At 37.3% G+C, this 14,302-nt stretch overlaps 2 protein-coding genes across 2 annotated transcripts; one reads left to right on the top strand and one right to left on the bottom strand.

Annotated features, from left to right (window-relative positions):
* The first annotated feature begins 490 nt into the window (after positions 1–490).
* LOC112790154 (transmembrane 9 superfamily member 10-like) lies at positions 491–4,277 on the top strand. The gene is made up of 7 exons (XM_025832415.3): positions 491–942; positions 1,507–1,671; positions 1,771–1,880; positions 2,296–2,404; positions 2,490–2,602; positions 2,690–2,840; positions 2,909–4,277. Exons 1-7 carry the CDS (start codon positions 814–816, stop codon positions 4,064–4,066), a joined length of 1,935 nt encoding a protein of 644 aa, XP_025688200.1. The 5' UTR covers positions 491–813; the 3' UTR covers positions 4,067–4,277.
* Positions 4,278–13,346: 9,069 nt separating this feature from the next.
* Positions 13,347–13,940, bottom strand: LOC112775926 (uncharacterized). The gene has a single exon (XM_025819839.1). It carries the CDS (start codon positions 13,938–13,940, stop codon positions 13,347–13,349), a length of 594 nt encoding a protein of 197 aa, XP_025675624.1.
* Positions 13,941–14,302: the final 362 nt, after the last annotated feature.

The following is a 14,302-nucleotide window of genomic DNA, read 5'->3' as shown; positions in this document are numbered from 1 at the left end:
TTAAAAATTAAATTGAGCTTTGCATATAACTTTAAGAACCAACTTATTGTCAGTTTTATGAGGCCAATAGTACGTCTTTCAAGTTTTGACTAATATATAGCCAACAAAGTATGATTTTCTTATGTGTTGGTTCTATATTGACTACTACAAAACAGTTGATCACGTATCAGCAACATAGTAGTATATATCTAGAGTGAGTTATTAGCTTAGCGAGGAAGTGAATTGAGTCTTGAGTTAGATTTACTATAAAGTCGATCGAATTCAAATCATGAAATGCTTTTTCAGAAAGGGACCTTACTATTTACGATGTCAGGTTCTAAAGACTTACACTTCCGCATCTATTAAAGAAAATAAGAAGTTCAACATAATAATAGGAATGTTATATTCACCATTTCGTATATATTTACACGTTTTGTATGTATTGTCTGTTACTCTTTTTTAGTATATAAAGTGAAAGGAAAACAAACAAAAAATGTAAAATATTTCTCTTTTAATATTAAAAACAAAGAAGCTTATACACTTGGGGTTAAAAGAAAAGGAAAATGATACAAATATAATTTCTCATCATAAAAAGCTTAGAAGAGGATTTCTTACCAAATAGGAAGACATAATTGAAATCCACCGTTGAAGCTGTAGGATCCAATCTCCAGTACAAATCGTCGTCCATCACATTTTTGTATGTATCCAACAGCTAGAACATCGTCATTTCTGTAATTAACGAACAAAGTAGGAACACTAGTGGGAGGAATTAACGAGAAGAAGAGGAGAGAGAAGCGTTCTTTCCTTGATCATACGTTGTTTATAAAGAAAATCATGGCGACGAAAGGAAATCTTGCACGTCATCTATGGCTATGGATCTCTGTGTATTTCATGCTCCATGTTAATGTCCACCATGGAACCTGTTTTTACCTTCCTGGTGTTGCACCAGAGGATTTCCATAAGGTCCTTATTTTTTCATTGTTTTTTTCTTCTTTTTCACTCACCATGTTTTATTTTATTTTTTCATGTTCTTTCATTGTCGTTGAGTTTCACGTCAGATCACTAATGTGGCTTTTGTTTTCCTCTTTATACGTCTTTCTTGGAAGATCTTTGTTTTGCTTTACAATTTGGAAACGATTGTTGTGGCTTGTTAGGCACATTTTCTTTTACGTAAGAGTTGAGAGATCCGACCATTTTTCAATAATGTAGGCATGAAATCTTCCAGTTATTGTAGTCGATCGATTGCTTCAACACTTTCTTTTCCCACTGTGGTGATCGATTTTTTCTTTAACGGAGTACTACAGAAAATTTCAAGTTCATGTGATATAATTTAATTTATTAATGAATAACATGATTTATTCATGAGTATGGTACACTAAGTCTTAGGAATTGTTCAGACAAGTATTTTCCTTTGCATAGCTGTTTTTGTATTTCATTTTCTGAGATCTTATATTGAAATAAAGTTACCGTACATTTTTCCCAGACATGGCCTAAACCAACAGCATTTATGTTGTTCATTGGTGACAGGGTGACATTTTGAGGGTTAAAGTGAACAAATTGACTTCTACAAAAACGCAACTTCCATACTCCTATTATTCACTGCCTTATTGTCGTCCAAATCAAATTGTTGATAGTGCTGAGAATCTTGGGGAAGTTCTTCGCGGTGACCGCATCGAAAACTCTCCCTATGAGGTTCGCTGAATTTTGTGCACATATTTTTTGCTTCTTCCTTTTCCTTAATGTGTTCAAAAAGTTCAGAAAATGCTGAAACAATTTGGTTCTTTGTTTCAGTTTAAAATGCGAGAGCCGCAGATGTGCACTATTGTTTGCCGTCTGACTCTTAATGCAAAAACAGCCGCAGAGTTCAAGGAAAAGATAGATGATGAATATCGTGTGAACATGTGAGTTACCAGCGCCCTTAAATTTACCTCCATATGTACGTGCTAGTTTTCTTATTTTTGGGGCAAAAGTCTGTGCTAGTTATTGTTATCGATGTGACAAAAAAGTTCCTATAAGTTCCAGTATTTCAATATACTCACTTATACACTTAAATGGACCAGTGATGACACGAGAGTAAAATTTAGTAAGAAATAGATGAATTATTTTAGACTTGTTTGCTTAAGCCGTGTTTGGAAGTTTTCTTTGGAATACAAATTCAGCAAAAATGATCATAAACCTGTTTGTTAGCTGACAGATACAAATAATTTCTACATTTTCGAGTATAAAGAAAAAAAATCCTATATTTTGTGTGTTCCTTGACAATAGAGATAGGCCATTGACAAAAATTTATGCTGGTCTATTTTTGTGTTGCTTCAGGATTTTGGACAATCTACCTTTAGTAGTTCCTCTACGAAGGCCTGATCAGGAGTCTTCCTTAGTTTATCTGCATGGCTTCCTCATCGGTCTCAAAGGACAGTATGCTGGAGTAAGTGGCAGCTAGCTAGATGAGAATTTCATTTTACTCGTTTGGTTTAAAATTCATTTTGACATCTTTTCCACCATGTTGATAGACCAAAGACGAAAAGCACTTTATCCATAACCACTTAACCTTTGTGGTTAAGTATCACAGAGATCCAGTGACAGAGATGTCAAGAATCGTAGGCTTTGAGGTTAAACCTTTCAGGTCATTATTTGTTATGTATTAGTTTTGTGCTAATTTCTTAAATCGACGGTTCCATATGTTAAAATTGAGATACTGGTGTGAATACAGTGTGAGGCATGAATACGAAGGTAATTTTGATGAGAACACCCGCTTAACAACGTGCGATCCGCATGCAAGAAAGTTAGTTTCTGGATCTGAAGATCCTCAAGTGGTTGAAGAAAACAAGGAAATAATCTTTACTTATGATGTTGAGTTCCAGGTTAGTTGGGAAATTGGTAGTTTAATTGAGAATTGATGAGTTGTGATGCTGATTTTGTGGTGTTGTAGGAAAGCGACGTGAAATGGGCGTCTCGCTGGGATTCGTATCTTCTGATGGCAGACGAACAAATTCACTGGTTTTCGATCATTAATTCTTTAATGATTGTACTTTTCCTTTCCGGAATGGTGGCAATGATAATGTTGAGGACGCTTTACCGCGATATCTCCAAGTACAATCAATTAGAGACACAGGAAGAAGCTCAGGAAGAGACAGGGTGGAAGCTAGTCCACGGAGATGTTTTCAGGCCTCCATCAAACTCAGACTTGCTGTGTGTGTATGTGGGAACAGGTGTTCAGTTTTTCGGAATGATTCTTGTCACAATGATATTTGCCGCACTTGGATTTCTTTCGCCGTCAAACAGAGGTGGTTTGATGACAGCAATGCTGTTGCTCTGGGCCCTTATGGGGCTCTGTGGCGGATACTCGTCGGCGCGGCTTTATAAGTTGTTCAAGGGGACGGAATGGAAAAGCATAACTCTGAAGACGGCCTTCATGTTCCCAGGCATCGCCTTCGCAATATTCTTTGTGCTAAATGCTTTAATTTGGGGCCAGAAGTCGTCCGGGGCAGTTCCGTTTGGAACAATGTTTGCTCTCGTCTTCTTATGGTTCGGCATCTCGGTACCACTGGTAATAGTGGGTGGTCACATCGGCTACAAGAAGACAGTGATTGAGGACCCCGTAAAGACCAACAAGATAGCGAGGCAGATACCGGAACAAGCCTGGTACATGAACCCTGCCTTCTCTATCCTAATTGGAGGCATCCTACCATTTGGTGCAGTCTTCATTGAGCTTTTCTTTATCCTCACTTCTATCTGGCTACATCAATTTTACTATCTTTTTGGCTTCTTGTTCATCGTCTTTGTCATCCTCATCATCACCTGTGCTGAGATCACAATAGTTCTTTGCTACTTCCAGCTATGCAGTGAGGACTACCTCTGGTGGTGGAGGTCATATCTCACTTCTGGTTCCTCCGCACTCTACCTTTTCCTATATGCTGCATTTTATTTCTTCACAAAACTTGAGATCACTAAACCGGTATCTGGAGTCCTTTACTTCGGTTACATGCTGCTTCTTTCCTATGCTTTCTTCGTTGTCACCGGTACAATCGGTTTCTATGCATGCTTCTGGTTCGTAAGGCTAATCTACTCCTCTGTGAAAATTGACTGATCAATAAGCAAACTAGTGGATGGCTTAATCGTTAAATGGAACTGGGAATTGTGGGCATCCTTCACTTGTCCTTTGGCTCCAGTTTTGAACAGTTATTACATTGGAAATTCATAGCTGTCTTAACATAGGTCGTTTTAGAAGTATAGTCATATTTTGTACTTTCTTAAAAGAATTTTCTACTACACATTCTCATTGTTTTGTATTACACATTCGTGAGGACCATTAATCAATTATGGTGTCCTCAATCTTAGTTCATTTTTGTTAATAAGGAGAAATGCTAGAAATAATTCAAAATTCTTGCCTTAACTCCAGTTATTATGATTCTCATTGATATTACATTTAGTTAGTGGTTAATACAAAACAAAAGATATATATGATCACAATAAAATATAAATATGTTTGATATACTGTGTTTTTGTCGATTTTTAGTAAATCGATGGTGGTTCGATATCTAGTGGTTTGAGAGCGAAATCTACTCCTCTTTGCAGGTATCAGTTTTTTAGAAGTGCATCAAAATGTCTTCGATTAGATGAGATTTAGGAATAAAGATAAATTAAATTTTATAAATTGAAAAAACGAATGGAAAAATAAAGTTCTCGAAAAAGAAATGTACTGAAAATGAAAACGTTTGAGTTGAGATTAAAAAAAGCAGTAAAATACCTTCGACTTGGTCAAAGGACTTTGACATGAGAATTTAAAATGCAAAAATGTAAATTGAACAATGAAGATAAAGAATACTTAGAAAATAAATTTACTTGAAAAATAAAGTTTACAGAAAGATAAATTGAAAGAATGAAAAGATGGAAGGAACCCTACAGAAAAGTTACTCGATTGCAGATTCAGGAATTCCCTAGGATGTGAGTGTGCTTGAGTGTTTTCTGAGTTAAAGATCCAACCTTTATTCCCTAAAACTTCCTAGTATTTATAATCTACTTTTGGTAACTGACAATTAATTACAATTAAGAAAAAATAGACAAAAGTACACCCGGATTTTCACACGGAGTACAGATGTACTCCTTAATTTTTTAATGAGTCATTTGTACACATGAATATAAAATTCCGTTGTCAATTCTACCCTTCCGTGACCTGAGTAAATTTTCCGGCGGTGGTAGAGGCCAGGTGGCACGGTATTGTATGATGTGGCCAATTTGAGGTGACACTGTGAAAAATAAAAATATTTATTATGAAATTTGTTGAAATAAATATAAGAAAAGGGAATAATGAAATCACTATTCATCCTCTTCCTTCTCTAGTTTCTTCGAATCATATGAACCCTCTCACAGGGTGGAAAAAAAAATTCTTCCTTCACCCTCTTCATTTTCTTTTGTACATCTTCGTTCTTTCTGTTGTAACAAGGGTTTGTAAACTCTAATGTATGAAAATGTCACAGTTTCAATGAAGGAAGAATATACCTCATGCTTGTGCCAGTGGTTGCGGTGGCTCGTCTTTTCCGCCAAAAAATAGGAAGAAGAAAAAGTTTGACTACAACAATGGCAAGTGCCTGCATGGACTTGACGCAGTGATGCTTGAGTCTGCTACAGAGTGGAACCCTGGAAGATTGTTTCTTCGTTGTCCATTATGGGAGGTATGTGAATTCTGATTTTTTTTATGATGACAAATGTTAATTTTCTGCAAAATGGTTAAAATTGTCGTCGAATTCATGATGCAGAAGGTTGAATTGAGGTGTGACTATTTCATTTGGGCTGATGAAGTTGTTGATGCTGGAAGAGATTGCGAAATTCAGGAGCAGAGTGAAGAAAGCAAATGGAGGTTTGGAGAAGAAAGCAACTGGAAGGTAGAAGAAGAAATGAAGATGTTGCAGACAATTGATGGGATTAATCAAGAGTTAGGTAGCGTTTGTTTTCAGGTACTGAGACAGAGACTGAGAGACTGAGACTCAGTATCGTGTTTGTTAGTTCAGAGACTGGTACTAAAATTTCTGTCTCTGTCTCCAAAATTTCAGTATTTCAGTATCTCCAAAAAGTAGGGACACAGGAGACTGAAATTTTTAGAGATGGAGATTGAAACTTTAATAACATTTTATACCTAAAATACTTTTATTTCAATTAATTAATTCCAATTTTACCCTTTGTGCAAATTAAATTAGAGTTTCGTTCTTGTTTCAATTCCTGTCTCCCATTTTGCACCAAACCGTATTTTGTTTCAATCCCTGTCTCTTAGTCTCAGTCTCTCAGTCTCAGTCTTTCTGTCTCTGTCTCTCCACCAAACGCTACCTTACAGAACATTAGAAAATGGATGCAGTATGTATGCTTAGGGATAAGTATATGTATTCTGTGTTTGTTCATTAAGACATTTAATCAGTAGTTGTAATTCCCTCTAAGTAGAAGGTTGTGTTGTCAATTTCATTTTCACTAATATTTGAATACAAAGGATTTTTTCAAGGTTATTAATACAAATGGTTGGTTCAATTTTATTTCTAGTACAATTCCGTGCAACAAAACAAACTGAAGATCTAATTCATTATGAACAATAAGTAAGCATAACTATGATAATCTATCATTAACAAAAAATTAAAACACAAGTCATGAAGCCAGAGGCTTAAACAGCAAACTACAATTTCACCTTGCAAAATAGCAAACATGTCTATGCCTATAGGCATCAAAACAGATGTCTACATCAAAATATTAATCAGCTAAATCCAAACTACAGGAGTACATGTTTAAATTACAATACCATAAATATAGCCCTAAATGATAACAACAGTTTTTTAAACTCCAATCAGAAATCTACAGGTCCAAATGAGAATACCAAAGCCAAAAAACTTCTTTGTCCAAAGGAACTAAATTTGAGTTGCAGCCAGTGTTCCAGTTCTACTTGCTGATTTTTTTTCCACCTATTGGTTGTGTACTGGTTACACCCTTTGCACCTGAGCCACCTTTTACCACTTTTGCACTTGGAACATTTTTAGCAGCTGGACCACATTTTGCACTTGGACTACTTGCATTTGGGCCACTCATGGGTTGTCGGGTCAGGCCTGGTGTGGGCATAAATTGCTGGAACCTTTCTCTCAAAGAAGAACTTGCAGCATTCATTGTCTCAGAGCTGACCATTGGCTGAACCCTAACACTTGCTCCAAGAACCATTTCCAGTTATCTCTAGTTTCTGAATCCACCACGGCATAAGCAATTGGGAAAATCTGGTTGTTCGCATCTTGACCTATTGCAGTGAGTAGCTGTCCTCCATAGAAGCCCTTTAAGAATGTGCCATCAAGGCCAATGAAAGGTCTACACCCTAAGACAAACGCTTCTTACATGCCTCAAAAGAAATGTAGACTCTCTTGAATAAGGGCAACGAGTCAAGCATTGGGGTGGTATCCAAGTGCACTGTTGAGCCTGGATTTGACAGTAGTATTTGGTTAAGATAGTCTCTCAACTCAGCATATTGTTCTCTCTCCGATCCTTCCATATTTTCCCTTGCCTTTTTCATGGCTATCTGGATCTTCTTATAATTAATTGCTACATTAAACTCTTTTTTAAACCAAGTTTCGGCCTCCGCACAAGTGATTTCCCTTTGGTCTCTAATTTTTTCTTCTAGCATCTCAGTAACCCACACCCTATCTGCAGATTTATTATTATGTCTTCTAGCACAGACGTGCTGATCCACAAATGTCTTCACCTAATAACTCCTCGGCTCGTTTGACCTAGAGCAGTAAATGTTCCAGGGACAATTCTCATCCCAACAAATTGCCTTACATTTGGTTGGCTCAACCCTACTGAGCTTGATGCTTTTTCCTATTTGAATATTGTACTTCCTCACGGATCTCTTAAACTCATCCATGGTAGCAAACTCCATCCCAAGCTCCAGATGAACTTGGCCAAATAGTGTTGTTGGATTTCCCTGAGGCCACACACCTTGTTCACTATCATAATCATCTTCACAATCGGATGACATTGGACTGTGTAAATCTTCAGATTCATACTGATAGTAGTCAGGGTCAGAGTCAATATCATCATCTGAATTAGAGGAATCAGGCTCCACATGAGGAACAAATATCTTTGGTGCCTCATTCCTTCCTCCTTGAACAAACTTTTTACCAGTCGGTGCTGGCCTCTTATACGATGCTCTTCTATTCTTCTGACTGTTCTTAGATTGTTGGGCGGGCACTTCATTCTGACCTTCTTACTGTGAATTATTAGGAGGTGGGACTTTTGCTTCACTTTGCTGCTGGGTCGTGTTTCGGTTGACGTTTGGGATTTCGGAATGTGACATTGGTTGGGTTGTAGGAGAAGGATTGAGAGATGCTGGGTTCTAAGTTTCATTGCAACTTTGGTTGATTTCGTTTTCCTTATTGGCCTTCTTAACATATAACTTTTTCGGGGTAGGCTTTTTGTGGATTGCCATCTTACTTCTTCTTCTTGGCGTTTCTTGTGGTGTACATTGTTCAACGGTATCTGTAGTTGGACATGGCTCATCATCTACAACGTCTACCACTTCAACTTCCTCAGGTAAATCAACAATATGATCCCAATAAACATGGCATATTCTTCCATTCTGAATACCAAATTCATACATTCGGACTACATCACTATCAAGCCTAATTAAATGCAAACCATTCGATACCTCATTCTCAGCCCAGTAAACATCTTTAAACAAGACATACCCCAAATCCTTAAATAACCCCACCATAAAAAATGTATTTAGAATTTCCACATTCACCCTAGGAATTACAGTAACCTCCCCTCCAACATATTTTAGAACCCCATTCATATTTCTCTCAAATCTTCCCTTGTGATGATACACAAAGGTTATATGATTTGCCATCTGTTTATCAAAAATTCCTCTATCAAATTATAGAATAACTAAATTGATGCATTTTCATATCATAACACAGATACATGTGAAGGACGGAAGCATTACCTTTTGATCGCGTCTGATTCTGAACTCTCCTCCTTCGCACAAGTTTGCGTTTGGACTTCCACGCTTCTTGCCCTACCGCTTTTGCCTTCAGAATGTAACGCAAATGATGAACTGCGAAGTGCTCAGAAATTCACTATGCTTACTCTCTGCTAGGGCATGTTTTCATTCAACACTGAAATATGAAAACGAAGATAATGAAGAGACTTGTAAAACTTTTTCTTTTTTTTAAAAAAAAATCAACAAATTTCATAATAAATATTTTTATTTTCCACAGTGTCACCTCAAATTGGCCACATCATACAATACCGTGCCACCTGGCCTCCACCACCACCGAAAAATTTACTCAGGTCACAGAAGGGTAGAATTGACAATGGAATTTTATATTCATGTGTGCAAATGACTCATTAAAAAATTGAGGAGTACATCTGTACTCCGTGTGAAAATTCAGGTGTACTTTTGTCTATTTTTCCTACAATTAATTACAAAATTACAACTTTGAATGTATTCTCCTTGATAACCGTTCCCGCTTAAACATTTCCCATGATTTCCTCGCGTGATAAAAGCCTCTAAATTCTTCACTACCATAATTACTCGAGTCTCTTATTCGAATAACTGATTTTGATTATCTGACTCGAATTTCTTATTCGATTTGACTTGTTCGATTTATCGAAAGGCCTTGAAATCGAATCCGCATAGAGAATCCCCATCTAATGCTTGCACGTGTGTCTTTTCAAAAACTGCTTATTCCTTCGAACAATTTTTCTTCATCGAAAATATTTTTCAATAAACAAATTGCTCCCTTAGATTAATGTGTTTGCCTTCGATAACATTATTGGAAGATAAAACACTTAATCCAAAATCAAATTTTCAGTTTTTAAATCAGTAATAATTACCATTTAACTTCCCATTAATACTGACCCACTCGACACATTTCTCGAGACTCACGCTTTCTCTTTCTTCTACTTCATCTTCTTTACGAAGTTACCTCTATTCGCATTCCCTCTATAGTAACAGCTACAATAACACTTTAAATTCATCAATCTTACCTTTGTTCAAATTTTTCCTGAACTCATTGTTCTCTGGATCCCTCTTACACGAATTCTCCTTACATAATTTTTAACCTTTCGTTCCCTTTTCCTTCATTCTCCAATGGCCGCTTCCTCTTTCCATGCCGTTGCCCAAGACAAAGGTAAAGGTCATGCAATAGCACCACCAGCTCCACCAGCCCTTCGTATATTAAACCAAGTCAATGATGAAGTCATTGATGATACTCAACTTCAAATTAATGACACTCAAATCTTAATCCTTTTCACAGTGGGCACAGACACTCATTGTTTCCTCGGACCAATTGAATCCCTAGAGAAGGCAAACAAGAGACTTCCTTTCTTCCCTAGTGCTGAAGGGGAACATCTGTTGATTAACCAAACTCTCAACATCTCCTTCTTCATTAATAAAAAACCCTTCATGAATAATCCAAAGATTAACCCTCGAGGATTCGACTTCACAGCCTGGTATCTACGCCTTGAACCCTCAAGAAATGCTACCTAGGGGGCTTTAGGAATACATGAACTATTAAGGCTTTCCCATTTCTCACTTACAACGCTCCCTTGGATGATTGGCGCTGTGACTTGTTTTTGGAACAAGACAACCAACAATTTTCACCTTCCTTGTGGAATGATCGAAATGTCTTTACTGGACGTAGACGCTATCATAGGGCTTCCAATAAATCCTCCAGACTGTACTCCTGATATGCAGCCTGAACGCCAGTACAATGTTACCCTAACAAATTCTTATAGTGATTTCAATTCTCATAACATGGGTGCAGAGGGCACCGATGTTACCGACAATGAGCATGTCGTATTTTTATTTTATTGGCTAAATGCAATCCTCTTATGCTCTCAAAGCATTCAAATGTCAAAGCTTTTTCTTCCCTTAGCTGCTCTGCTTCATGAAGGGAAAGTTCTTAATTTGGCAAAACTTCTTCTTGGGCACATTTTCGAAGAACATGGTCAATTTGTTCATTGTCTCCGAGAAAATAGTATTATTAGTACAGGAGACCCTCTTTGGCTTCTCCAACTATGGTTTAATGCCATTTTCGAAAAATTTATGATCAAACCTGGGAGTGGTAGTACTGATAAACAGCATATCGAAGGCTTTCGATTGGCTGATTATAAACCCAATTTTCCTGACATACAATCGGATGAAGACCGATTTCAGACTGTCTTTTCTCTCTTTCATTCTTGTAAAGACTTTGACAATGACAACCTCAATTTTGCTCCTTTTATGCGTCGAAATTGTGGTCCGGCATGGCCTGGCCGTTTGCTTTTCCCCAACAGCAACGAGGAAAATGAACTTGCAAACAGGAATTGGGCAAACTTGTTAACTGTCCAAGTAATTACTACAGGGCTGCCCCAACATAAAAAGAAAAGATTTAAAGTAAGCATGTATGCTCCTCATTTATCAGCCATGCAACTCGAATTTTCTCAAGCAATCCCAACGCCACTGCCTCGAAATGGTAACCCATTCTGCCACATCACTTTAACTTCTCAAGAAGACTTCAACTCTTGCCTCTTAAAGAACCAGCAACGCAGGGAGCATTTCAATTTCCTGATCTATGATCGCAGTTCTTATATTACCAAATCATGCTTTGAATGGTGGGCTACTTACTACTCAAAGTATACTCGTACCTTGGAAGACATCTAGTAATCTGCTATTCGAACAGCTCCCACTGTGGAAAGTTCCCCAAAAAGAACCCACAAAAGAAAGGCTGACACATCTCGACAACCACCACACAAAAGTCGAAGAACTCCTACAAGAACCTCTAGAAGGGTAACCATTTCTACTCATTCTTCATTTTTTAAACTTGAAATATTCTGAAAATTACATTTACTTATTCACTCTTAATTTTGAGCTTTTATCAGTTACGGCTACAAACATCAAGTGAAAGCTCTAAGGAAGGTGAACTAGCCATTAAGGATACCCACGCAGCTTCCTCTCAATCAGAGGATACAGCCGATTCAGACCCTGGTTCTAAACTAATTTGGAGACCAAGACTTATTCAGGTAACACCATAATTTCTATCTGTGTTTCCTTTGAATTAAAATAAGCCTTAACTTATAATCATGTACCTTTTATATCAGCCTACTACTGCTTCTCATTTAATCAAGTCTCCTCCGGTACCGAATAAGCCAATTCTACAACAACATCATAACCAAGGACACTCCATATTCCATGACTCGATCTAAATTACAGAATCCACTTAGCCACTTCAGACTGTTTTTCCACCTCGTCATGTGACACCAGTGGTTGATATGACAAAAGATCCCTCACAGCATTCTCCAACATAAACTTAGATACTTGAGTCAACTTCTCCAAACAACCAAGCTGCACTCTTCGTTGAGAACCAGGTGGCTCCAGATTCTGATTTTATCTCTCGAATTGTTGAGACTAGTAATTCAGATTCTCCTCAATCCAGGGTTTTAGAAACTCTTCAAGGATTCTCTAGCCCTCCTCAGCAGGCTGAATTCCAAACTCCTCCTGGACAAGGGATTGGAAACTTGGGCACTTCTACCACTCCCACAAGTGCTACTTTGGCCAATTTGATTTTTGTTCTGAATCAAGTTATCTAAGAGGACGAAGTACCTGTACCTGTTCCAACACTCCCACAACCTTCTACATCAAATGTTCATTTGAATTAAGTGTTGATACTCGAGAATAACTGCGGTCACTCATCAAACTCTTGGATCATCCACCTATTGCATGGGTTAATGATACAATTCTTAAGCAATTACTGTCTGATCTTTTAAATTCTACCTTTGAACTTCCACCTAACATTCCACATTCTGCTCCAATCCAAGAATTTAAACAACTTGCCATTGACAGTGTAGCTTTTCAATTTCAACTCTAGGACACTGAGAACAAGGAAGCTAAAATCAAAACTAATATAGAAGGTTGTATTGCATCCCTCCAATCTACCCAAGCTTCTCGTGCAGAATTCAATCTGAGAATTTCTCATGCTATTTCCATTCAAGCCTTCTATGACAAAGAAGAAGCAAAACTTGAAGCAGGATTAGCCCAGATCAATGAAAAGCTTGCCAAGATACGCCAGAGACCATCTGATATAGCCAAACCTCTAACTACTGCCCAACAAGAACAAGAACATCTTATCCAAGAACTTGTTTCGATTGAGATTAAACGAGAGGAATACGAAAATCAACTCGAGAAAGTCCAATTCAACAAATTCAAGAAGCACTTTTAACTCTGGATAATAAAAGGGCAAAGCTGCATTCAGACTTGACAAGACTTTTGGCATCTTGAAGTTCTTTACATTAGACTTCTCTGTTTTGTAATAATTAAAATTTTTACTTATGCATATTTGACTTTAATTTAGCCAACAGTAGTATTACTTCAAGTACTTTCCATTAATCGAATCAATTATCATTCCCGACTCGATATCCTTAATCTGATATGCATTTTCAGAATATATCCCTACCACTTGAAATGGGCCTTCCCAAGTATGGGACCATGTGCCAAGAAATTTTGATTTCTTTTCCATCGGCAAAATGACTTTTAAAACCAACTTGCCTATATTAAAAGATTTCTCCTTGATTCGACGATTATAACTTTGAGCAATACTTTCTTTTTGTCGAATCATATTATCGAGTGCCAGGATTCGTTCTGAGTCTAATTCATTTAACTCATCAAACATTGCATTCCAATAATCATCAACTGGCAAATCATTCTGTTTTGATACTCTTAAAGTATTAAAATTTATTTCTAATGGTAGCACTCCATCATGGCCATAAACTAATTTATAGGGTGATGTATTTGCTGACCCCCTTGGTGAATTTCGATAAGCCCATAGTACTTGACTTAAAGTCTCATGCCATGTTCGAGGCTTATTTCCGATGTGCTTTTTTATCAAACTTATCAAGATCTTATTTGCTGCCTCTACTTGCCCATTAGCCTGAGCGTAATAAGGAGTTGAAGTAACCATATTGATACTTCTTAAGGCTGCAAAATTTTTAATTCACTGACCAGTAAACATCGTTCCTTGATCAGTACTTAATGTTTGAGGAATTCCAAATCAATGAATAATATGTTCCTCGATAAAATCTATTGTTTCACCTTGACTAACTTCTATTAGGGGAACTGCTTCAACCCATTTTGTGAAATAATCAATTGCTACCAAGATAAACTTATGTTGTTTTGATGAAGGATGATGAATTAGCCCAATCAAATCTATCGCCCATCCTCTAAACGGCCATGGTTTTATTATCGAATGCAATTCAGACGCTGGGATCTATTGTATCCAATCATGTTTCTGACATTTTTGACATACCTTTGCATAATCTATAC

Source organism: Arachis hypogaea, chromosome 3 (genome assembly GCF_003086295.3).
Source record: "Arachis hypogaea cultivar Tifrunner chromosome 3, arahy.Tifrunner.gnm2.J5K5, whole genome shotgun sequence".
Lineage (NCBI taxonomy): Eukaryota > Viridiplantae > Streptophyta > Magnoliopsida > Fabales > Fabaceae > Arachis > Arachis hypogaea.
The sequence above is the reverse complement of the archived record's forward strand: the minus strand, read 5'-3'. Positions and strand labels throughout refer to the sequence as shown.

Excerpts from the sequence above, each read along its gene's own strand:
- LOC112775926 (XM_025819839.1), bottom strand. The coding sequence starts at position 13,940 with ATGGTTACTTCAACTCCTTATTACGCTCAGGCTAATGGGCAAGTAGAG.
- LOC112790154 (XM_025832415.3), top strand. The coding sequence starts at position 814 with ATGGCGACGAAAGGAAATCTTGCACGTCATCTATGGCTATGGATCTCT. Across the intron at positions 1,672-1,770 it reads TCGAAAACTCTCCCTATGAG|TTTAAAATGCGAGAGCCGCA; the intron begins GTTCGCTGAATT and ends TCTTTGTTTCAG. Across the intron at positions 2,603-2,689 it reads TTTGAGGTTAAACCTTTCAG|TGTGAGGCATGAATACGAAG; the intron begins GTCATTATTTGT and ends GTGTGAATACAG.